Here is a 22,850-nt window from a genome sequence, read left to right on the forward strand (position 1 = left end):
TGGCATGTCTCTTGATGAAAGGACCATTTCTCTCCTTTTTTAGGGATTGTTTTTTCGTCCCTCCCTTCACTCCCACCGCCCCTCTTGTCTGTTCCTCTCATTACTCACTGGAGTGTTTGCACTGGCTCAGCTTGCAGAAATGGCCACCACAACAGGAACCGTCTGGGTCCCCAGCCTGCTTATATGGCTAATTCACACATAAAATCTGAAGCCTTCGTAGGCAAACATTTGCTGTGTCATAACATGCTTCTACTGTTTCTTTTTTTGTTTTTCTGTGAACTTGCATAACCCACACAGACTGTAGCCGAAGTGGAATTCCCACAGTCAATAATGCTGTTTCTGATTTCAACTTTAAATCACTTGTTGATTTTTTTTTCACCTTTTCCAGTGTACTGGGCAGACCTTCACAAACATCACTTGACTTGTAATATATCAGAAAACCGTGCAGCACCCTGACCTACATTGCCTCTCTCTGAGGGTGGTGATGGTGACATTGTTTTTTAATTATTGCTTGTTCATGTCAAGAAGAAAATCTTGCTTCCCCATTTTGATGTAGTTCCTGTTAAACCTGAATTCTGGCTGTTACAAAACAGAGGGAGGTGTGACTTAAGTACATATTCACTATTATGACTAAGAGGCAGGTTAACGTAATTGGAATGGCAGGTAGGAATGACTGATCAAAAGTCCATAATAGTTTTGTTGGGAGATTTTTTTTCTTTCTTTCTTTTTATTACAGCACTGGTGCAGCATGAGGTCATTGGTGAATATAAACAGTTTTCCAGGAAGTAAGAGTAGTGGAAAGAAGTCGTCTTTTCCTGTCACAATCTGAAGAAGTTCTTTTTCTTTTATAAGAGATTTGAGTGTCTGTTTTGACTGATGACCAGCGTGATAAAACTTTCTTTGATATTAAAATCCTATCACACAGTTGAATTTAAATCACTCTAAGCTACATAACATATCCTATAAGTTTATAATAGAGTGATTTAAAACCAACCATATTATAATGTGGTGTCCTGCCCACCCCCTCGCCCCTTAAAAAAATCATAATATCCCTCATCTCTTTTTTAACTGACATGTTTTTCATAAGGATTGAGTGCTGAATAGCTGTTTGGTCTTCTCAGTAATCTGTCATTCAACAGTAGGTATACCAGCATGACACTGCTATACCTATTGTCGTGGCTATAAATAGCCCTTTTGGAGACTTACTGAATTTACCAACCCATTCTCTCTTATAGCAATGCAGTTTTGGTAGGTGGGGCTAATGACTCAACACCACGTGGATCAACAGGCTTTGTGTAGGCCGAGAGAGAAATGGGATCGTGGAGGTGCTGTGGGAAGACCTGATGTGGAAACGCATGGCTGTTTGACTTGACCTGAGTACTGAGAGCCCACAGTGCCCTAATATCCGGTTCCCTTGATCTACCAAATTCATATTTTTCCACATAAAGAGGTTTAATCAGCACCTGTTCAAAAGCTCCCTTGCTTCCGTGTTTGCCTTTCCGCTTTTATCGATACCGTGCGTCAGGTTCAGGTCAAGGTGTCGTTAAATACAAAGCGAATTATGGGAAGACTCAGGCGCTGAGAAAAGCTGGTTTCCCCGTGAGGGAGGTCAGATTTTAAATGTTGCCGGTCCAGTTTTGCAAAGCAACCGCGCTCGGTTTGTAAATGAATATGTGAACACGCCTAAATGGGTTTGTGGCAATCACAGAGTCGCTCGTGCTCGTGTCTCCGGGAATGCACCTGTTTGACGTCACGCAGTCGCCGCGCGCACCGCTAGGAGCCGCGACACACAAAAGCTGGCAGACAAACAGAGAGGGAGAGCCTCGAGTAACAGCAGCGGACTTGAACACTTCCTTAAAACCACTCAACCGTTTAAAGTCGAAGCTCCGGGAAAAGAAAAAAACTTAAAAAAGAAACTTAGAGTCAGGCTAACGAGGTAAGTCGCATTTTTTTTTTATAAAGCAACAAAAACTTAATTGCGTTAAAAAGAAGAAGAAGAAGAAGCTTGAGCTCGGTATTTGACAACACCGAGACAACAGTCCTTCCTCGCTTGCAGTGTAGTGGGAGTCAGGAGTCCCCAGCGTTTGCCTTGGCACGACTCTGGCTGGTGTTTAGTCTCACTTGGTGACTACAAACCTCGATTGTTTAGCCGTAAACTGATGGTTAGGGCTGTGTGGTTTCTAGAAAGAGGAATGCTGCTGTCGCAGAAAGCCTCTCTGTGTGTTTTATCGTGTTTTTGTCACTTAGACCGGGAAACTTTAAGCCATGTATCGTTGCTGCAGGTTCGCGTACTGTGGCAAGAGCTTGAATCAGTGAGCTAGGTAATAACCGGGGAAACAAGCTTATAGGTCCTGCGAGTAACTACTACAATTTGGCACAAAAGTTAACCCGTATAATAGTGAAAATCAGGGACAGGGCGTTTTCTCGTTATATCAAATCCACCTGCCGCAGAAGCTAAAGGGACGGTTTAAATGGGGTACACGCGTGATCTTTAGTATAGGCCTAATTCGTGTGTGTAAAAGTGTCATAAACGCCATATTTTCATAGTTATTATTACCACTGTTTATATGCAAGTGCTGTTAATTATTATTTTAAACGTCATAAAACTGAGTTCTGCAGCTATCATAGTGACATAAGCGGTACAGTACTGGGTGAGTGTTTAGTAGATTTCCATTAAATCGCAGGTTTTTGGTGTGGCTGGACAGAGTGCTGACAGTCTCACCGTCACTACAAACAGCAGCCGTCTGCCGAAGCGGTTTCACTTGTACCGAAGCCGGTGTTGTGCCAAAAAGTGATTGTCTGCCAAAAACTGATTTCCGGTATTTGCCAAAAACTGATTGCTCGTATTTAAACTGCTATAAGTAACTTGTTGGGCTATACTATGTGAAACATATGCCAAATGCATCCCTTATGGATGACATAAAGTCATCTTGAGCCACAAACAACATTCGTGTAACAAGGTAGAAGCCGCAATCAGTTTTTGGCAGTGACTTTTATATAATCTTTATTTTTGCAGTTAAAAACAATCTCATTAACATTAAAATGTATTTTGTAAGAGTAAGTTGGCCAAGAGCACAGCAGAAATGTCAGAAAATATTACAATAGTTCTGTAAAAATATTTTAAGTGGGGATAAAGGACCGGATTGGTTATAATGTAAGTACAATAACACAGAGTTGTGAAGATACTTGAAAAACGGATAATTTTTAAATTCTCTATATAACCCCTTTGTAAACCCTGTTCACCGAAGTCTATTTACGAACATACGTAAAGATATTACACATTAAAAAATACACAGAAAGACTGGAAATCAGTTTTTGGCAGACAATCACTTTTTGGCACAACACCGGATTGTATTGTTCAGCTGAGGCTAAAGTCCACCAGCTCGAAATATCAAAGGTCCTCCCTCACGTTAGGCGGCTGTCATTGCTGTTAGTCATCCTGCGGTAATGTAACTTCTTTCTTGTTGCCAGAATCACATGTGGCTTTGACATGACAGCACAACCCAGAGTACATATGATGGCTCACTTTGGTTTGTGGGGATGTGTCTGTGTGAGGATTACCCTTCGTTCCTGCGGCTGTAAAAACTCGGCCTTCTCAGTAGGAAATGGTTAACACAACTTCTTATCTGACCGGCAACACTAAACCCATTATCCCATGTTGAAATATTCCATCCATTGCTTGCAAAAGTCTTGTGTCACTCACTGCAAAACAAGCCTCTTGTGTTGCGGAGGCTGCAGGTAACATTATCTGACTGCATCTGCCTGCAGTTACTGGTTTGTCAATATTGGCTTGTGGCATCATGAGCTGCTTGGAGGACGCGGTTGGGACATCTGCTCAGTGAGGAACAGCACTGATCCCGCCAATTGCACGAAACTCACAAACATTACAGATTCACGTAAGCCTTACAATGTGCAGGGCGTATTCATTGTGTATGAATAACTAAAACATTGTTTAAAGACAGTACCTAAGAGCTGGTTACATTTAAACAGCTTAAACCTTTTAATTACCAACCCAGCTATGTTTGAGAATTAACTAGAGAAATACTAAAGACAAATCATTATTCTTTATTTCTCCAAAAATTTAAATAATATGGCACACTTGGAAAGTGTGTTCTGATTAGTGTGTCCCATCACACTCACATATGATGTGGACCTTTGTAATAGGACACATGCAGTTTTTTTCCCCCCCACACAAGTAAACAATGAAAGAGCAAGAATCGCGGGCATTGGGCTCAAATTTTGCTAATTCATCTGCGGGTGATGATAGTTTGGCTCATTACTTGCCCTTGGCCTTGTCCCTCTTGTCTCTCACACACACATCACAATCCTGCTTGGCTCCCCTTGCTCTGATGCTATTTTGCTCAACTTAACTAAGGTTTTGTAAACTGTGAGAGGGGCAGAAATGGACACCGCTTTTAATGCATGTGGAGAGAGGACTCTCGCACACGTATGCAGACAGGGGCAGGATTCTGTCCTCGCTGTGGTAGCAGGTTTGAAACTGTGCCAAAGAGCTCAGTGTTCCTCTTAAATAACAAAAAGCCCCCCTCCCATTTAACAGTTGCACTAAAATTTCAAGTTCAAGTGTACTGTTCCTCAAGCATTTAATACCAGCTTGTACTGGTTTGATTGACGCAGTTCCCAGATCCAGAATGATCAGAGGCATGGGTGCTTCACTGTAGCGATTTGTGTCTCTGACCTTGCAGCGGTAACATCAGTTCATCTCTCCAAATCTTTCTCACTTTTCTCCCCTGTCCTAATTTAACCATATTGGTGGTGCATGTGTGTCTTATGAGTTCGTGATAGAGGGGAAAGTCGGGCAGAATTTAACATCGCAGTATAACTTCTCTGTTAGTATTACCTGTGTGTGTGAGAGAGAGAGACAGTGTTTGGGAAAGGGGTGTTAGCTATTAACCCAGGTTAGTGAAAGAAAGGAAGGCTTTGATTTTTCTTCAAGCCACACTCTGCTGAAATTCATTAAAGGCCCCTTTGTTCAAGGTTATTAGTATGTGCTTATGCGAGCACACTTGTGTGCTTTCCAGAAGGTAATGCGGTAATAATGCACACCACCGTGCCTCAATGAAAGACTTGTGGATTTAAGTGAGGTATGTGGAATTGATGAAGTTTTCTGTCAAAACTGAGGTTGAGAAAGGAAATCAAGCAATTGATTAGGTTCAGAGGTTTACCTATGTCATGTAATGTTATTACCTCCACCAAGGAAGGTCTTGGTTTTGGTTCTGCCTGTCCCTTTATATTTGTATCAACCACTCACCTTTCCTCAGCTGCAGATTTTGAAACTTTGCGCTACTAGTCCTGCCTAGTTTTTTGGCATACCGTTGTTTTGATGTACCGTGGCATTCATTTGTAACTAGTTGCTAAATTTGTACGTGGACAGTAAGCTGTCAATACTGCCATCATAATGAATGACCAAAAGTCAGCAATCCCTGTCTGACTCTCATGAAAGTTTACTCAGTTTATCCACAGAAAATGCTGCATGGTTTTCTTTGTGCATGCAGGATGCAGAGCTGGATCTACAATTTGACTTTAAACGTCTGACGGGTTGTAATTTAAACAGAAAATAGGAATTAGTTTTTGCTGAGCAGTTCAAAGTTTCCTGCTCTTAAATCAAATGTGGTGTAGGAGCTAGGAACAGCACTTTTCCATGATCACAGTTTGACTTCCAGTGTGGAGAGGGTTTTTTCTCTCTCTCTTTCAGCCAGCATTAAGTGCCATTTTGTGATTAATAATGGATGTTTACATACACAGCCACACACATATGCACACACCAGGTTATTTGCTCTAGGACTGACTCTGACTATGAAGTTAGCGGCTCATAATAATTTGTGTTTGTTCAGCTCTCACTGGCTCGACCAACTCCATTAGCAAGACTGTTCTGGGTCTGTCCGTAGTCTTATTCATACATGATCTCTGGAAAATGTTAGGAATCGGGTCACGCATTGAGTGTAAATGATAATGAATAAACACAACAGGAGATCGTTCACATCAGCCACATTCTCACGACTGGACATATGCCATTTGGTTTAGGATATTTAATGTCTCGCCTGGCTGCTTAGGACATTAGTGTTCAACCATACAGCTTTGCTGGGTAATGCCTAGAGAAGTTCAGGTCTGCAGTGCATGTGTGCAGATTGCATTCCCATTCAGTCTTGCATCCCCCTCTCTTTTCTCTTTCAGTGCATGTTGTGCATTGAAGTAATAAGGACACAAGAACCAAAGTTTCTCACAGGGCAGATTTTCTTCCATTTCATTTTTTTTTTTTTTAACGCTGTGGTCAATTTCCCAATAATTCTAACTGAATATGTTGCATGCAGTATGGGAACATGCCAAATCTACTTCATGTAAGCATCATCTGCCCTGAAATAGAACCAGCAACTAAACCTGGCGTCCTCTCACTGTGGTTTTAGTGATATTACCTGTCAGCTGTTTGAGTTATCTTCATTAATGTTGGGATTCTTTTGAGATGCACTGGCTGACTGATCATTTCCATTTCTGTTGCCTGCATCCACACTCTTCACTGGTTTGTATATAGAATCCTGTTAGACTAGTTTTCATTACTCTGGGTCATCTTTTGGCACAAAGGCAGACAAAGTGTCTGCGAGAAACAGCCACATTTTAGTTTAGTTTTTATTTTTAAGTAAGCAAATGCATGATGTATGAAACTCAAAGGCATACTGAATATACTGCAGATGCATTTTCAGCATTTCTTACACATCAATCTTGTATCTCAGCTGTCAGTGGTTGTTAATGATGACTCAACTCTAAATTAGTCTCAGTAAACAGTGACAGTGAGCAGGCCTGCACAGTGCAGAACCATGAAACCAAAGCAGCACGAAGGAAACTGAAGAATGAAATAATTTTCGGTCAAAGGTCAAGGTCAAGGTCACGGGTTATCTCCCATCCTTCCCAGTCTCGTTAACATGATGTAAATCTGGAATGTATTGAGGAAGTTTCTTAACATATGCCTAAAATCTCGTTGTTTTCCGTGATGAACTGATTAGAACCTGGAGGTCAGAGGTCATTGTCATCGTGATCTCACAGGAGATGTGGTCTTCTTCTTTTTTCTTTTTCTTTTCTGAGCTCAAACTCAAGAAATCATGATCGAAATATTGCGCTGTACATAGGATACTGTGCTGCTGGGTTAAAATGTTATTCTTCAGTTCACTTCTTCTCCTTTAACTGTTGTCTACTCCCACGTCTAAGATATGTCCTCACAGATTTGTTTTCTTGGCTGAGCATAAAAGCACTTAAAACAAATTGTTCCAGATCCCTGTTTTCTGTATAAGTCTGTGCAGATGTAGATGTCAGCTGCAAATTGACTTGTTGGCAGCGTCGTACAACCAAGAGCCAGTAATTCTAGTTCTCCACCTGTGCTTTTCCGCCTGTGACATGTTCAAACATCTTCTGTGGAAATAAAAAAAGCCCTCAGTATGTAAGCAGAGAATACTGGTGTATTTAAATCTGCGCAGATCTTTTGTTTTGTGGACATTGTGATGTGTCAGTGGCGATAAGGTGATGTAATGTCAGCATTAACAATGGTTACATTCCATTTAAGTGATGTACTTCAGGGTCTTTACCGTAGCCATGCCGGCTTACAGGGTTATTTTTGGATCGCTTCAGCTGAGTCATGTTTATTTATGTTAGTTACACCTGCCCATTTTTCACCCATTTGAAATTCAAAAGTACCGTAAGTGTGGAAAGTCTTCTAAAGTAAAACATAAAAACTTACACAGCTGTTTTGGGATCATCCCATTCCCATACTGTATATATGTATATATAAAATATGGGCATAAAGTGCACTCAAAGTATCTCGAGAGTTCCAATTTTCTAGCATTTGCACAGAGACTTTAAAATTAAACTGTGTCTGTGGCAACAATTAAAATGGTCTTTAAATTAACATCTCAAGAGAATTTTTATCGACTACCAAATGAAGTGCCTTTGGCTTCTTGCAGTCAGTGATTGTCTGAAGTCTACAACCTTTAGATATCAACAGACCCTTATTGATGCTAGAGGCTCTAATTGCCTTTTATTCGTCCAGCATGCTCATGCTTTGTCCGAGGGGTTGGAGCCAACTGGGCTAAGATCAGGTCACTAACTTGACTAAATTAAACTCTCTTCCCATTTAAAAAATGAGTTGGCTGGCTTTTCGAGCCTGCTAAAATATTCTAATATTGAGAGACAGTTTATATTAGTCTACAAGTTCTAAACTGCTAACCTTATGTGGACAACATCACATGCTGTTTGTTTTTTGTTTGTTTGTTTTTTTAAACAAACAAATCTTCCTTGTAATTATGTAGCAAGAGGGAACAAGGATTTAAAGCAATGCCAGTAATATCTTGAACCATATTTCTGATTCTTGTATGTTGTCCAACTTTTGTTTATTTCTCAAATTACCCGTCTTTGTTCCGACCTGCACAATTAAAGGTTACTCCCCAGCCTGCTAGACCGGCTTGATCATTTCTTCGCCATCTCCACAAATTCACTTCATGCCAAACATTTGACTTGTCCGTGGTGCGTCGCTGAGCATGAACTAAATGATGGCCTAGCTTTTGTAGGCAGTCACGCACGTCCCTCTCCAGGACTATGTCACGTTAACTCAGTGCACAAAAATAGAATATTTGTTTTATGTCATTTCAAGTAAGGGCTATTGTGCCACTGGTTTTCTTGTACTGTTTAATACCGAAATGTGTGTTTTTTGCTGTTGTGCGTATTACAGGGTTTGCTGTTTCTGTATTTGTTCCTATTAAACACTGACTTTGACATGAATCACCGTGTGTGATTATTGGAAGAGAAATCCTTCCCAATTCCCAAGCCAAGTGGCAGCTAAAGCCCTAGTTACCAGCATCTTTTTGTTCTCTTGTTTTCCTCATACTGGTGATCCTTCTAATTAGTTCTGAAGAGCATTTTGAAGTTAAGAGAGACAGTACAGGTATGCAGCCCAGCCTTACATCTTCTGGCTCTCCAAAAGTACTAAAGACTTATTTAAGAGTAACTTTGTATCTCTTCAAAGACGCACACTGACAGATGTATGTACAGTATCTGTTTCACTGGAGTTTGATTCTATTGTATGAGTCAGTCTAGTGAGGGCGACTCTGGTTTCCCCCTCATGTCCAGTGGCATGTCTGTCAGTGTGTTGTCTGTTTTGTTTTCTTTCTTCCTCTTTCTCTCTCTTGCTCTTTTCCCCTACCCACCCCTTCCCCAGTTGCATATGCTCACTTTTTCCACTTTCTCTGGGGAAACAAGGCCTTCTTTTGCACATAATGTCTGTGCATGTGTACATTGGAAAAAGTGTGTGTAAAGTCCTGATAAAACTGGAAAAGTATATATTCCCAGTAAGTGTTTATGTGTTTTTCTTCCTATTCCTGTATGCCTGCCTGTGTGAGTACATGTATAGGAACTTTCAAATGCTCTCCTCTTGTTTAAGAGCAGTCTTGACCGCAGTCAGAAACAGTCATTTGTTTAGCAATCTTCAGTTCATCGTCTGCCCGATGGTATTATTTCATAACTATATAAACATTTAAGGTGCCCGAGGCTGTGAAAGGGGCATATATGTGCTGGTTACTGAATAATTTCTGTCTGTTGAAGAAGTTGGCAATGAAAGAGCACATTGGAGACGATTTCTGAGACATCACAGTTAGTTATTCATTTCCTCACCCAGACTGTTTGTTTTGGATTTCAAGCCTTGACCTCCAAATCACAAGGCCTGTCTGTGTAGGACATCACTGCCTCCCAGACACTACACATCCCTTTATTATAGTTAAAAAAAAACTCTCCTGCTTTCTCTCTCTGAAATTCTGAGTGTCACCCCAGCGAGCACAAGATGTGATCTTACTTCCAGCCTGAGCTCAAAATAGCATCTAGTCTACCTTTTAGCAGGCTGAGCAGCATGCTTATACATACATTAAAAACACATACCAGGTTCTTCAATTGGCACCTCAGAGCATGTTTCATTCAGCAAAGTGAAAGGAACGTGAACACGAACAAACCTTGTCTTCTTATGAGTGACCGATAATGTAGACGCACAAAGGCGGCATGTCATTTCTGTGAATCTCATGTACAGAAAATGAAGTGAGGAATTACTCTTCCACTATGACACAACATCCGAAGAATGGTTTAGCACAAGAAATGGAGTTTTAATAAGTAGATGACTTGTCTTGTTACAACAACAGTTTTAGGGACTTAGGAAATGTAAAATTTAGATGGAAGCATTCATTTTATTAGACTACACTAGATAGAAGTATTAGACAGAAGAGATGAGATTACTGAAAAAGGAGACATGCATTTGTTTGAACATTTTGCTATGCCACTCACCTACAGGCCCCAGAATTTCAGCCAGTAGCGCTAACATGCTGGATAAACACAAGCCCCCCCAATAAAACATTAAAAGCGCTCCAGATTTGTCCGCTCACAAATAGCAGGGCTGTTGTTGGTGTTGACAGTTATGGAGCCTTTTAAAGAATGGTCAGAGCAACAGATGGTAACATCTGCTGAAAAGAATTCACAAAAGGGTTGAAATTATATATTTGTTTTGAAAAATGTTCTCTCGCTGTCTGCCTCTCTAGAGTACAGTTTAGGATTGACATTCTGTTCCTTCTTCCCTCGTTACTGGCAGGTAGTTTCCAAACTTATGTGTGAAGTAGAAAACCACTACTTCCTCTGCAGGATGCTGCTAGCCGCTGTTACCCTCTTCCTTCTTGTTTTACGCACAGAACTTGAGCAATGTGTGAGTGTGTGTGAGAGCAAGAGACAAAGATCTCTCTCTAGAAAGTCTAGACAGAGTGGCTTAAATCACAGTCTTTTTTTTTCGCCCCCAGGAGCCTTTGGTGAGTGGTCACCATGCCACCCTTCCTGCGTATCACCCTCAGTAATTACGATGTGGGCGCGCTGTCTCCTCTTTCTGATGCTCCCATCTGTGCCATCAGGATAAAAGAGTCTATCGACACAGGTATGTACAGTTGTGCTTGTGCAAGAAGTGCAACAGTTGACAAAGAGACCTTACAACATCAGTTTGACTGTCACTATCTACTGCCCTCAAAAGTCCACAAGGAAACTGATTCTCAACAAACATCTTTGAGCTATAACCACTCCTTAATGCAGCGATGATGATGATGATGATGATGATGTCATTGTTCTTTTACAGAGAGAGGGAAGACCCTGGTTCAGAGGAAGCCCACCATGTACCCCCCCTGGAAGTCCAATTTTGATGCTCATATCAAGGAGGGGCGTGTCCTAGAAGTTGTTCTTATGCAGAGTAATGAGGAGCCATTGGCCAAGGCCACAATGGGCGTGTCTGTGCTGGCAGAGCGCTGCAAATCCAAGTCTAGAGGCAGCGGACGTGCTGAGTTCTGGGTGGACCTGCAGCCTTCTGGGAAGATTCAGATGGCTGTGCAGTTTTTTTTGGAGGATGGTGATGCAGGTAATGTGATTCAAGTTTAGTTTACAATCACTAGTTTTCTATTCTTCTTGGGGGAGAGAAAACATGCAAGGTCTTTTGATCATTAGCAGTGGATTTGTGGAAACATAAACATGTGACCAAACAGGTGTCACCTTCAGATTCAGATAGTGATATTGGTGCATGGAAACATGTGACATCGCCTTTACGCCAGTTGAGTCCAGCCCATTTCAGGCATGATTATAAAGCACATAGAGTTCTACATGCTGTTGTCTAATGTGAAATGGCTGGAAATGGATCCAACTTGATCAAAGTGTCTGTTACTTGAAGTAGGTTTACATTTAAAAAATATATATTACAGGTTGTAGAAAACAGTTTTTAATTCAAAATATTTTTATTGAGTATTTCTGGATATAGTTTACAAAGGAAAAAAAGAAGACGGAAAACACAAACTGTTTAAAATGAATGAATACAAAACAGAACTTCTCATGTTGGAACATTGTTTTCCTCTCCTATTATTTACCAAACAAGCAGAAACCCAGAAGAAAAACAAAAAGAGAGAAAACAAAAACAAGAAAATCCCCCAACAAAATAAAAGCCACAACCCGGGAGGGATTATGATATTAACTAACCCTTTCCATAAGAACCACACAGAAGTTAGCTACGATATCGCTGAGCTTCACGTTCCCGTTAACACAGACAAACATCAGATCAGATCAGCAAATCCGTTACTCAGCTGGAACATCCTTAAGTTGAAGTTTAGAGAAGTTTTCCAGAAAGACACCCCAAATTTTATCATATGTGCCCTTTTGGTTCTGGATGGAGCAGTGGATCTTTTCCAGACTGAGACATGACATGAGATCAGCAAGCCACTGAACATGGGAGGGCGGGGCAGCAGCCTTACACCTCATCAAAATGGCACTCCTAGCCAGGAGGGAACCAAAAGACAGCACCCTACGCTTTGCTCTGGGAATATACTTATCATCCTCTCCCGCTGTACCAAAGAGAGCAAGTAGGGGGTTGAGAGCTAGTTTCAGGCCGGTAGCCTTGTTCAAAGTGCAGGAAACCTCCTCCCAAAGATTTTGCTAGGCCAGGGCAGGTCCAAAACATGTGGAATTGTAACAGGGAACGACGGGTGCAGAGTGATGTAGAGTTTACCAGAGAAAGGACTGAGTCCCAGACGTCATGTGACATAGATATGTTTAACTGCTTCTCCCATGTGGACTTGAGGCCCACAACGGGAGCTGGTGTTACACTGCACAGTTTATTATAAAGACATTACAGCTTTGCCTGATAGTTTCAAATTAAGGAGCTTGTCCAGTAAGTTAGCAGCTGAAGCTTCTGGAAAATTGAAGAGGTGGGATTGCAAAAAATGTCTCAGTTGTAAGTATCTAAAAAAAGTGCGTTTTGGGAAGACTGTATTTTTTTGACAGCTGGTCAAATGATGCTAGTTTATTGTGTATAAAGAGATCTTTAAAGCAAATAATACCTGCTCTAAACCAAACCTGGAACAAGTTGTCCAAAGTTGGGGGGAAGAATAGGTGGTTTGAAAGGATGGGACTTTGAAGTGAAAAATTATTATTAATATTAATATTATTATTGCCGAATTATCTGATTAGATCCAAAGTTGTCAATGAATAAAGGAAGAGAAGAACCCAGGAAGGAGGCAAGACAAATACCATGAGTTGAGTCTGATTCCAGTGCCAGCCAGCTGGTGGGGCCCACACCCTCCCCAGACTGTAACCAGTAGGTCAGAGATCGAATATTGGCAGCCCAATAGTAAAAGCGGAAGTTGGGGAGTGCCACCTTCAATCTTAGGTTTCTGTAAATGCACCTTAGCTACTCGACATCATTTACCCTTCCAAATATAAGAGGAGATTATAGAATCTAGAGTTGTAAGGAAAGACTTGGGGATGAAGACTGGTGAAGATTGAAATAAGTATAAGAATTTAGGAAGGATATTCATTTTAATTGAATTAATTCGTCCGACCAGAGTTGTGTTCAGGGGCGACCACTGTTGAAGGCTTTGTTTGACATTCTTCAATAGCGTAAAAAAGGTGGCTTTGAGAAGTTGTTTATACTTTCTTGTAATTGTAATACCCAGGTAGGCGAACTGCTCTTTGACCACTTTAAAGGGGAAACCCGACAAATCTATTGGAACCGCGTCTTCATTTAATAGATAAAGTTTGCTCTTGGACAGATTTAATTTATAACCTGAGACTTGACTGAAACGCGCGAGTAGTGACAATATATGAAAAGAGTTTTCCCTGACCGGGAATCGAACCCGGGCCGCGGCGGTGAGAGCGCCGAATCCTAACCACTAGACCACCAGGGAGATGTGCGCTCAGTGAAAGTTGAGATCTTTTCCGGCAACAGTCACCCACGTCCCTCACCACCATTTTCCCATCTGTCTACTCTGTTTGCTATACATCACCCTCTACTGGTAGAAAGGCTTCATTTTTCCTTATTTTTCTACAACCAGCCACAGATTACATGTGTTTATGAGGTTTGTGGAGCAGCCACGCTTCTAAAGTGCCTTGAAATAATCTGTCTGCCTCAGGCTGTTGATGATTAATCTGCATGCTGGTTTCACACCTCACACTGGTCTGGTCAGCTGACTAGGTGTGCCATGAAACCATTGCAGAATAAAACTAATCCTCTGGTGTCATTACAAATTTAGCCTGTGGCTTGGGCTGCAGTTCAACTATTTCTGACAAGGACTGTAAATGTTTGTTTTTCTTAATACACCGCACTAGTGAGTTTACTAAGAACTGGGGTAAACAAACACCTACACTGTATTAATTGTTTTTGTTGATGTCTGTGGCCTAAATTAAAATGAAAAAACACTGCAGCATTGTCAGTCTGTGAAACCCATTAAAGTACATTCTTAATAATAATAATAATATTAATAATAGCAGAGCATTAGCTGGCTTCATGCTGCATTTAGGGTACCAAGTTGGTCCGGATGGCAAGGCCAGCCCGCATAGTCACTGTTAACACAACAAACATTTCGTGGTATTTCCAAACTGCGTTCTGTGTAATGAGAGTTTCAGTGTGGGAGTGGCACAGTCTGGGTTTGCTGTTACTGGGTCATGAAAACTCCATACTCTGCATCTTGTCTCCTTCCAACACCCTCTGTAAGTTTCCTGAAAAGCAGCCCGGAGTATTTTTAGGCACGTGTGAACAGTCATCAGCAGTATCTGCCCCCTCTGTCATTCTCTTTTCCTCTCACTCGCTCCCACTTTCTTGGCTCAACTTACCAAAGTGCTGTCCAAACAAACATCTGTCAGTAGACTGGCAGATAAGAAAAAAGTTTGTCCCTCACCTCATCACTCTTCCCACTTTCCCCCCGTCTGTTCTGTTGTCTTTAAGGCGGCTTCTTTTTTTGAATTGTCCCAAAATGCCACCTCCCATCCACCCACATACCCCCCTTGTCTCTTCCATAGTTTCTGTTATGTCTTTGTTTACCACTCTCACGCCTCTTTCGCTGTCTTCTCTGATTGACTTTTGACCCCCACCCATTTGATTTGCATCAGTTAGAGCAGCTAATCCAGGGAGGCATTTTGCAGTGTTTAGCCTCCATTCAGCAGTGGCAGTAGCTCATGTCTCCCCTTTCCTTAGCTCATAAGGTATTCTTAACAAATAGTTTTCTGTTACAGTTGACAGTGATAAAATACACAGCGGCAACATTCAAGGTTTATCAGCCAAACTGTTTGAATTTAGGTAACGTTTGACAGAAATTATGTTTCTAAAATTTAATGGACATGCAATTATTTGATTGTTAACTCTATCTCTCCCCACAGTGGCTGCTAGGCCGACCCTGAAGGCTCCTACTGAAGACGGGTTGATGACCCTGAACAGGAGGAGGGGCGCAGTCAAGCAGCCCAAGATTCTTGTCATCAAGAACCATGAGTTCACGTCCACCTTCTTCCACCAGCCCACCTTCTGCTCTGTCTGTAGAGACTTTCTCTGGTGAGATGCAAAAGTCCCTCTTTGTTAGATGGCAGCTGCCACTATTATTATTAAATCTTAGTTTTTCACTGGTGTATTTTTTTTTTAAAATCTCAGTAGAGTCTCAGAGTGAGGCTATGAATGTTTTTCCTTCCACTTTGTTTGAACGTGACTAATCCAGAGGCAGCTAGTTTGCCTGTCTGTTTGCTTGCTTTTCTGCTTTGCTTTGTGTGTGTGTGCGTGCATGCGTGTTTTATTTCACTGGTACAAGTAGTCCATACTTTCAAATGTCTTTTTTAAAAGATTGGTTATTTTGTTTTGCTTAATGGAGCAGTTTAAGGGAATTAAGGGGGGAAAAACCTGTAAGAGTGCTATTGTGAGAATGAGTCACCTCCTAGGGAAATCCCACAAGGCTGTTATATCAGTGTCAGCAGCACTAATCTGTGAACCAAACTCCTCCTTGTACTCAAACTTCAGTATTATCTATATCTTGTAAAACAGGGAGGAGGAAGTCTGAAGTTTATTGAGTCTGTTGTCTGACGCTGGTATTTTTACACCCATAGTTTCAATCTTATGACCTAAGATGGGAGGAGAATCTAGTTATCTCCACACGATCTAAAGTATATCACTATCATCAGCAGTCCTACAATTAAAATCATCCCGTGTATATTACTCTTTTACAGTATTAGCAGAGAATATTATAATATATTCTCTAAATTGGATATAGCTCAGCCATTTACCTTCTCCCTTTTTCCCCATGCAGGGGGCTCAACAAGCAAGGATACAAATGCAAACGTGAGTGTTTCTTTGACTGTTACCAATTCATGTGCTGTCAGACTTACACATAAACACCTTTCACCTCCAGGAAAAGGGGAACCATCAAAGTTGCAAGTGAATGGACTGCTAATATTTCAGTCTCACAGTTAACACAATATTTATCGATTTATTTATTTCACACAGAATGCAATGCAGCAATCCACAGGAAGTGCAGCGACAAAATCATTGGCAAGTGCACTAGAACAGCGACCAACAGTCGTGAGACTATGGTGAGCGAAGTTGTGTATGGACGAGTACAGTCACTCTGCTGGTTTCTTTTTATCATGGAATTGAGGATGATTTTGTATTTTATCTTGTAGTAATATATCAGTGATACACTATTATGTCAACTAAACAGTCATTTTAACACTGTACTTTGACACATATCTTTGACTCAAATGAATACTGAGCCAAACACATCCACCCAAACCTACAAACATCATCAGTATTGGATTCAGTGTTCAAATCAGTTGAAACGTGTGATTGCTTATTGTCTGTAGAAGTTCTATGTGACTTTAGCTTAGACAGGCGAAACATATAATCTTGCGTGTTTTAATCATCAGGTACCAGCATTCTCTGGGTTTAATGCTCTTCTATGTGTCTGTAGTTCCAGAAAGAACGTTTCAATATTGACATGCCACATCGCTTTAAAACTTACAACTACAAGAGCCCCACCTTCTGTGACCACTGTGGAAGTCTACTGTGGGGTCTGTACAAGCAGGGCCTTAAATGTGAAGGTAAGTCTGGTGTGTTGAGTTTCTTTGTTTGTTTTGTTGTTGTTTTTTTATTTTCGTTTTTATTAATATATTTTCTCTCTGAATCTTTTCCTTTGCTTGGGCCGTTCCATTGTTGACTCCACTGACCAGACTGTGGCATGAACGTACATAGTGGCTGCACAAGCAAAGTGGGCAATCTTTGTGGAATCAACCAGAAACTACTAGCAGAGGCTTTGTCTCAAGTCTCCCAGGTTTGCACAGTCATTGGGTGAACATTGTATTAAAAAGCTAAGAAAAACTAATTAAAAATATGAAATAATCTGTTGCCAAACTTCTTTTTTTCTCCATAGAAATCTGTGAAGAAATCTGATGACTCCCCTGCACCAGATATTGGAATCTACCAAGATGTCAGAAATGCAACAGTGGACCCTAGTGGTGAGAAGCTTTCATTGTAGCACTGACTGTAATACAAAGTTTTTCTAAAATGGTGTATCAGCTTTAGGGGACCTATTACTAGACCTGAGTGATGCTTTGTCTGCGGCATGCAGTTTTACCTCCTCTGATTTTAAGGCCAGATGCTGTTTAAAGTCTGAGGTTTGAACAGCAGGTGGGAGAAGCTGCTGTGTCTGAGATGGCCATATTAACAATACACCCTCTAAATAACATAATTAAGAAACAAGAGTAAGAAAACACGGTGTAAAGCAAATCTGAAACTGTAGGTTTTGGATCAAAGCAATTGCTTGCAAATATAATAATGTCATTATCTGAATGCTGGGCATATTTAAAAATGCAGTGTTGAAACAGTCATTCCCAACATCATTCTTTCCTTATTAATTATGTCTTTATTATCAACCTTAAAATGACCTTTTTGCTGTTTCAGTTTGCGTGCATGTTTGTTTACAGGTTTGCATACTCATTTACTTAAAGTTTGCAAATTTTACAGCAGGTGGCAATGGGAAGGGCCCTAGCCCTAGCCCCGCCCCAGCCCCAACTACAGTTTCCCAGGCACGCCTCTCCCTCAACCAGCTAATATTCCACAAGGTTCTGGGAAAAGGCAGCTTTGGCAAGGTATGCTCCATGTTGCTGTCTTTAAATCTTTAAGTCTTTATCATGGACTGTAAGGCACCATAATGTTACTCAGACTTGCATGTGAAAAGAATGTTTGCTTAAGAAAATAAACTCAAAGTAGTCCTTCAATTGTCCACATGGGAATTTTTGCTGATGCTAACCATGAACTATTATGTTGGTAATGGGAGTAAAATATTTTGAAAAAACTGTATACAAAGTAAAAATTCACATGTTTTAGAAGACAAAACCATTAAAAGTAACATTACTAAGGAAAAGTGAAGATGTTTAAATTCAGATGAAGGGAACCTCTGAAAGGAAGAAACCTCTGAAGGGAAAAAAATCTCATGTGCTAATTTTTTTTTTTTGTTAATTTAAGTCTATAACTAAAGCACATTTTGATTTACATGGCAGATGTAGTTTATCCCACTTTTGATCTTTAGTCTCGCTTATAAGATCTGTACAACCCCCCGCTGCTTCTGAAATGACTTCCTTCACTCTGCAATGGGAGCATTTGACTGCTTTCAAGCGCAATAACAAGTTGTTCATCTGTCACCACAGATGCCAGACATCATTTAACACACAGAATGATTTACAAGAAAAGGAGAAGGCAAATTTATTTATATCCAGTCCCAGTGTGGGCATTGTGGGCTCTGCATTGAAGTGAAACATCTACACAGAAATGCAAAAACATAGCTCAGTTTGTTTTGTTATACTCTAGTTATGAAGCAGGTGTGATTGACCTGATGATGTTACTGACAGTAATGTGGTTCTGACACCCCAGGTGTTGCTTGCAGAGCTGAAGGGACAGAGCCTGTACTTTGCTGTGAAGGTCCTGAAGAAGGACGTCGTTCTCATGGATGATGATGTGGAGTGCACCATGGTGGAGAAAAGAGTCCTTTCCCTCGCCTGGAACAACCCTTTTCTCACTCATCTCTATGCCACATTCCAGTCAAAAGTAAGTGCACACATGCTAAACACCTCTGCTAGTAAAGTTCATAAAACATGTTCTCTGATGGGGAGTCGTCTAGGCTGCAGCAATAAGAGTCACAGTTCCAAGCTGTCATTAAAGGCTGCATCCTCAACAATTCAATTCTTTCAGTTTGTTTTAAAATAAACACTGTTTTAACAGCGTTTCAGTTCAAAGGAACACACAGCAGTGGTAAAATATTGAATTTATCTGCACAACAGCTACGGGCATAGAAAACAACACCTGTAATGCCTGTAAGTCATTATCTATATTAAATTTAGTGCCATGCAATAGTAGTAAGTAAGTAATAACTGATGAGAGCCAGTCAGGCAGCGAGCCTTGGCATCGATATAATTATTTTAAAAAGTTACTTTTTCTGCCTTTCAAGACTTAATGACCCTGTGTTAATATAAAACTCTTTTAAGGTTTTTGGAACTTCTTAATTGTCAGATTAGTGTGGACTCTCTGCGTACCGAGAAAATGGATTAGTGTGAGCAACTTACCCCGCTCTCCATATCCCCTTTACGTCTGCTGGTTAACTTACAATAATGTATTATTTGCACAGGAGCACCTCTTCTTTGTAATGGAGTACTTGAATGGAGGTGACTTGATGTTTCACATCCAAGACAAGGGACGATTTGATCTCAACAGAGCTACGTGAGTACATGGGGATAGAGTGTTTTAAAAAAGGAAGAAAAGAAAAAAAGCTACAAGTGTTGTATGAGTTATCCTTTTCAGCGTCATTGGGTCTTAAATCGTACTAAAACTGTTATTTCCTCAACTTTTAGATTCTATGCTGCTGAGATTATAGTGGGACTGCAATTCCTCCACTCAAAGGGAATTATCTACAGGTAAAATCCCACAGGCTCTCTGTACTACTTCCTGCATTCTCTGCATTCAGTCTGCTACTGCAGCAGAGTAAACTGAAATTTCGTTTTAGATTACATGGCTTCAAACTGAATTTACTGTGACAGTCCTACATTGTTTAAATATCATCCTATATCTGTTTACAGAGACCTGAAGCTGGACAATGTGATGCTGGACAAGGACGGACACATAAAGATAGCAGACTTTGGCATGTGCAAAGAGAATGTCTTTGGAGATGTCAAAGCGAGCACATTCTGTGGGACACCAGATTATATCGCACCGGAGGTTGGTTTGCCCGGCTAAGGGTTCAATACCTTACTTTTCCATCAAAATCTTTCACCTTTTTATAAAAGCCACAATCTGTATGTCATTCAGGTGGCAACCTGAATCGTTTGTTTGCAGTCTCTTTGTAATACTATGTAACAAGAACAGAACACTCCAGACATCACATTTCCTCATTCTTCTTCTATGCTTCTGATCAATTTGTCTCTTATCTCAGATCCTGTGTGGACAGAAGTACACATTCTCAGTGGACTGGTGGTCTTTTGGTGTCCTGGTGTATGAGATGCTAATTGGTCAGTCGCCTTTCCAAGGTGACGATGAGGACGAGCTCTTTGAATCCATCAGGTCGGACATTCCTCACTACCCTCGGTGGATCTCCAAGGAGTCCAAGAGCCTGCTTGACCTGGTAAAAATATAAATGAATAAATTATTAGGCAAACATGCGTATTGTGGAATTATAGTTACATAATGAGATCTATTGTGTTCTGTTATTATTTCAGTTGTTTGAGCGAGATCCCACTCGCAGATTGGGTGTTGTGGGGGACATCCGAGGACACCCATTCTTCAAAAACATTAACTGGACAGCACTGGAGAGGAGACAAGTGGAGCCTCCTTTCAAGCCTAAAGTGGTATGGGCCTAAAATTTTGGTTTTAATTAACATTAGTTCACAGCTATTAATTAGAGCTGTCATTAAATATAATTGCTTGCCTCTAGGATATCAGATACCTCATCTTATTTTTTCTTTTTTACTTTAACCTGACTAAATGCCTAACCTCCCACCAACAGAAATCCCCCAGTGACCACAGCAACTTTGATCGTGAGTTCCTGAATGAGAAGCCGCGTCTCTCCCATGCTGATAAAAACCTCATTGATTCTATGGACCAGGCAGCTTTCGCTGGCTTTTCCTTCATCAACCCCAAACTGGAACCCATAATAACCAAATAAGAAAGTAAAAATGGCATCCTCAGATGGCTCATCACTTCCAGCAGGCTTCTTACCCAATTCCCTTTGTCTTCGTGTGGTGGAGGGCCTGAGCTTGACAATGAAGTTTTCTTTTGTTTTGTTTTTTCAGTTCCCCAAAAGAGGAAAAGATCAAATAAAACCAAGATGTTGTTGGAAGCTAAGTGTAATAATATCTCAGCTATCAAACTTGTACAGGTGTATAAAATAGTGTCTGGAAATTAAGGGAGTTTCATCAGAAACCAGTGTTACCATTATCAGTCTGGGGACAGGTGTGTATAGTAGAATATATTCAATCTTTGGGCACTTTTCTTTCCCTTTTCCACATGATCACACTTTGAATCTGTAAGTATCATTTAGTGTACTGTATCATAAATTTTTATTCACAGACAGAAATGCAGCATCTTTGTTTAGTCATAGAAATTAATACACCTAGCATTGCTTAGTCAAGCCGTGTTTGTGTTTGTGTGAAAGACAGAGTGTGTGTGGTGCATGCATAAGAGCCTGTGGGTGCGTGCAGGTATTTTTGTATGTAAATGGTGCCTCTGTAGCCAGTAACATTAACTGTTGGTGTACGAATTCTCAGCTGGTCCAGGTAAAGGTGCCGTGAATTTAAGTCTAGCTGAAATAAAGTTGTTTTTTGTTTTGTTTTGTTTTGTTTTTAAATGCTAGAATTGACATTTTCCCTCATAGACTGCACTCTTGTTTAGAAACTAGACATGCATTACCCACAGTGTCACATTCACTTTAAAAAAATGCCCATGATACCCACTTTTCTTGTGTTATTTATCCAACACTGGTGTTAAAATTCATTCTTTACCTCAGACTCAAGCACAGTGCAAACACTTGTTCCACACATAGCATTATGTTTTTCTTTGGGCTTGCAAAAGATTTCATGAAAGACTTGCAGCAGCCGTTTGGCACCATGCCTGTATGTGCTGAAGGATGTGCTTTTAGGGGGGGTGTCACTGTAAGGACAGATCTTTAATATGTCTTATATTACTTGAATGCAGGAATTTTAACATGGAAATAATATTGCTGTATATGGAAGATTAAAATGTATGTTACTATGAGCTTTCTGTAAGTTATGGGTGGACTTATTTTTTACTCTCATCTTTTACATTTGATTCTGAATAAATATACTGTAAACTCCTGAGAAGTCATGCCCTTTCTTCTGCTTTAAATCAATTTTGCATCCCAGTTATTATTGATACAGGTTAAGAAAACGTTTACTTGGTTCACGTGCACCTCTGTACTACTGGCATTATGTTAGGAAAAGACCTGTGGTAATTTACCGCCACCTAGCGATCAGGTGTTTTTATTGCAGCTTAACGTGCCTTAGAAGGGTGAAAAAAAAAAAAAGGCGAGGAAACGTTCATGCAGCGCGCTCGCCTTTTTATGACCTGTCCTCGTCCTCTGTCCCCCACCCCACCCCGACGCATTTCGGTGTTTTAAGTCTTAGTGCAGACTGTGGACAAATAGCAAACAAGAGACAGGAAACTGAAAGCTGCACTGGGAGGCAAACGTGTTCAACTTGTTCGGAGATTTGCCTCTCTATGCAAACAGCCTTAAGCCTAATGCAGCGTTAAAGTTGCAGGCCATTTTAAAAAGAAAAAACGACCCAACCCAAATGACAAATTAAAAATAACACGATCAAAAAGATAAATTGAAAAATGCGGCACGGTTAACTAATACTTTCTCATTCAGCAGCAGATTTATTTGGGGAAACCCAAATTCCTTCTCGTCTAGTCGAAAGCTTTTAGTGCAAGGCAGCTCCACACTGGAATAAAAATCACCAGATAAATTTTGGAAATA

The 22,850-nt window shown here is 40.6% G+C and overlaps 1 protein-coding gene and 1 non-coding gene across 2 annotated transcripts; one reads left to right on the forward strand and one right to left on the reverse strand.

Annotated features, from left to right (window-relative positions):
• The first annotated feature begins 1,565 nt into the window (after positions 1-1,565).
• LOC113022837 (protein kinase C delta type-like) lies at positions 1,566-22,194 on the forward strand. The gene is made up of 17 exons (XM_026168705.1): positions 1,566-1,936; positions 10,830-10,960; positions 11,156-11,431; positions 15,211-15,379; positions 16,122-16,153; positions 16,319-16,404; positions 16,782-16,911; positions 17,041-17,141; positions 17,241-17,325; positions 17,834-17,958; positions 18,740-18,913; positions 19,491-19,582; positions 19,714-19,776; positions 19,939-20,077; positions 20,292-20,480; positions 20,575-20,703; positions 20,862-22,194. Exons 2-17 carry the CDS (start codon positions 10,852-10,854, stop codon positions 21,018-21,020), a joined length of 2,058 nt encoding a protein of 685 aa, XP_026024490.1. The 5' UTR covers positions 1,566-1,936; positions 10,830-10,851; the 3' UTR covers positions 21,021-22,194.
• trnae-cuc (transfer RNA glutamic acid (anticodon CUC)) lies at positions 13,671-13,742 on the reverse strand. The gene has a single exon. It is a non-coding gene; the product is annotated as a tRNA-Glu (tRNA).
• Positions 22,195-22,850: the final 656 nt, after the last annotated feature.

This window comes from Astatotilapia calliptera, chromosome 5 (genome assembly GCF_900246225.1).
Source record: "Astatotilapia calliptera chromosome 5, fAstCal1.2, whole genome shotgun sequence".
In the NCBI taxonomy this organism is placed as follows: Eukaryota; Metazoa; Chordata; class Actinopteri; order Cichliformes; family Cichlidae; genus Astatotilapia; species Astatotilapia calliptera.

What these genes read in the sequence shown, in the direction of transcription:
- LOC113022837 (XM_026168705.1), top strand. Translation starts at nt 10,852, where the DNA reads ATGCCACCCTTCCTGCGTATCACCCTCAGTAATTACGATGTGGGCGCG. An exon ending in GCAAGGATACAAATGCAAAC is followed by an intron (nt 16,154 to 16,318) that starts GTGAGTGTTTCT and finishes TATTTCACACAG; the next exon opens with AATGCAATGCAGCAATCCAC. An exon ending in ATGCCACATTCCAGTCAAAA is followed by an intron (nt 18,914 to 19,490) that starts GTAAGTGCACAC and finishes TTATTTGCACAG; the next exon opens with GAGCACCTCTTCTTTGTAAT.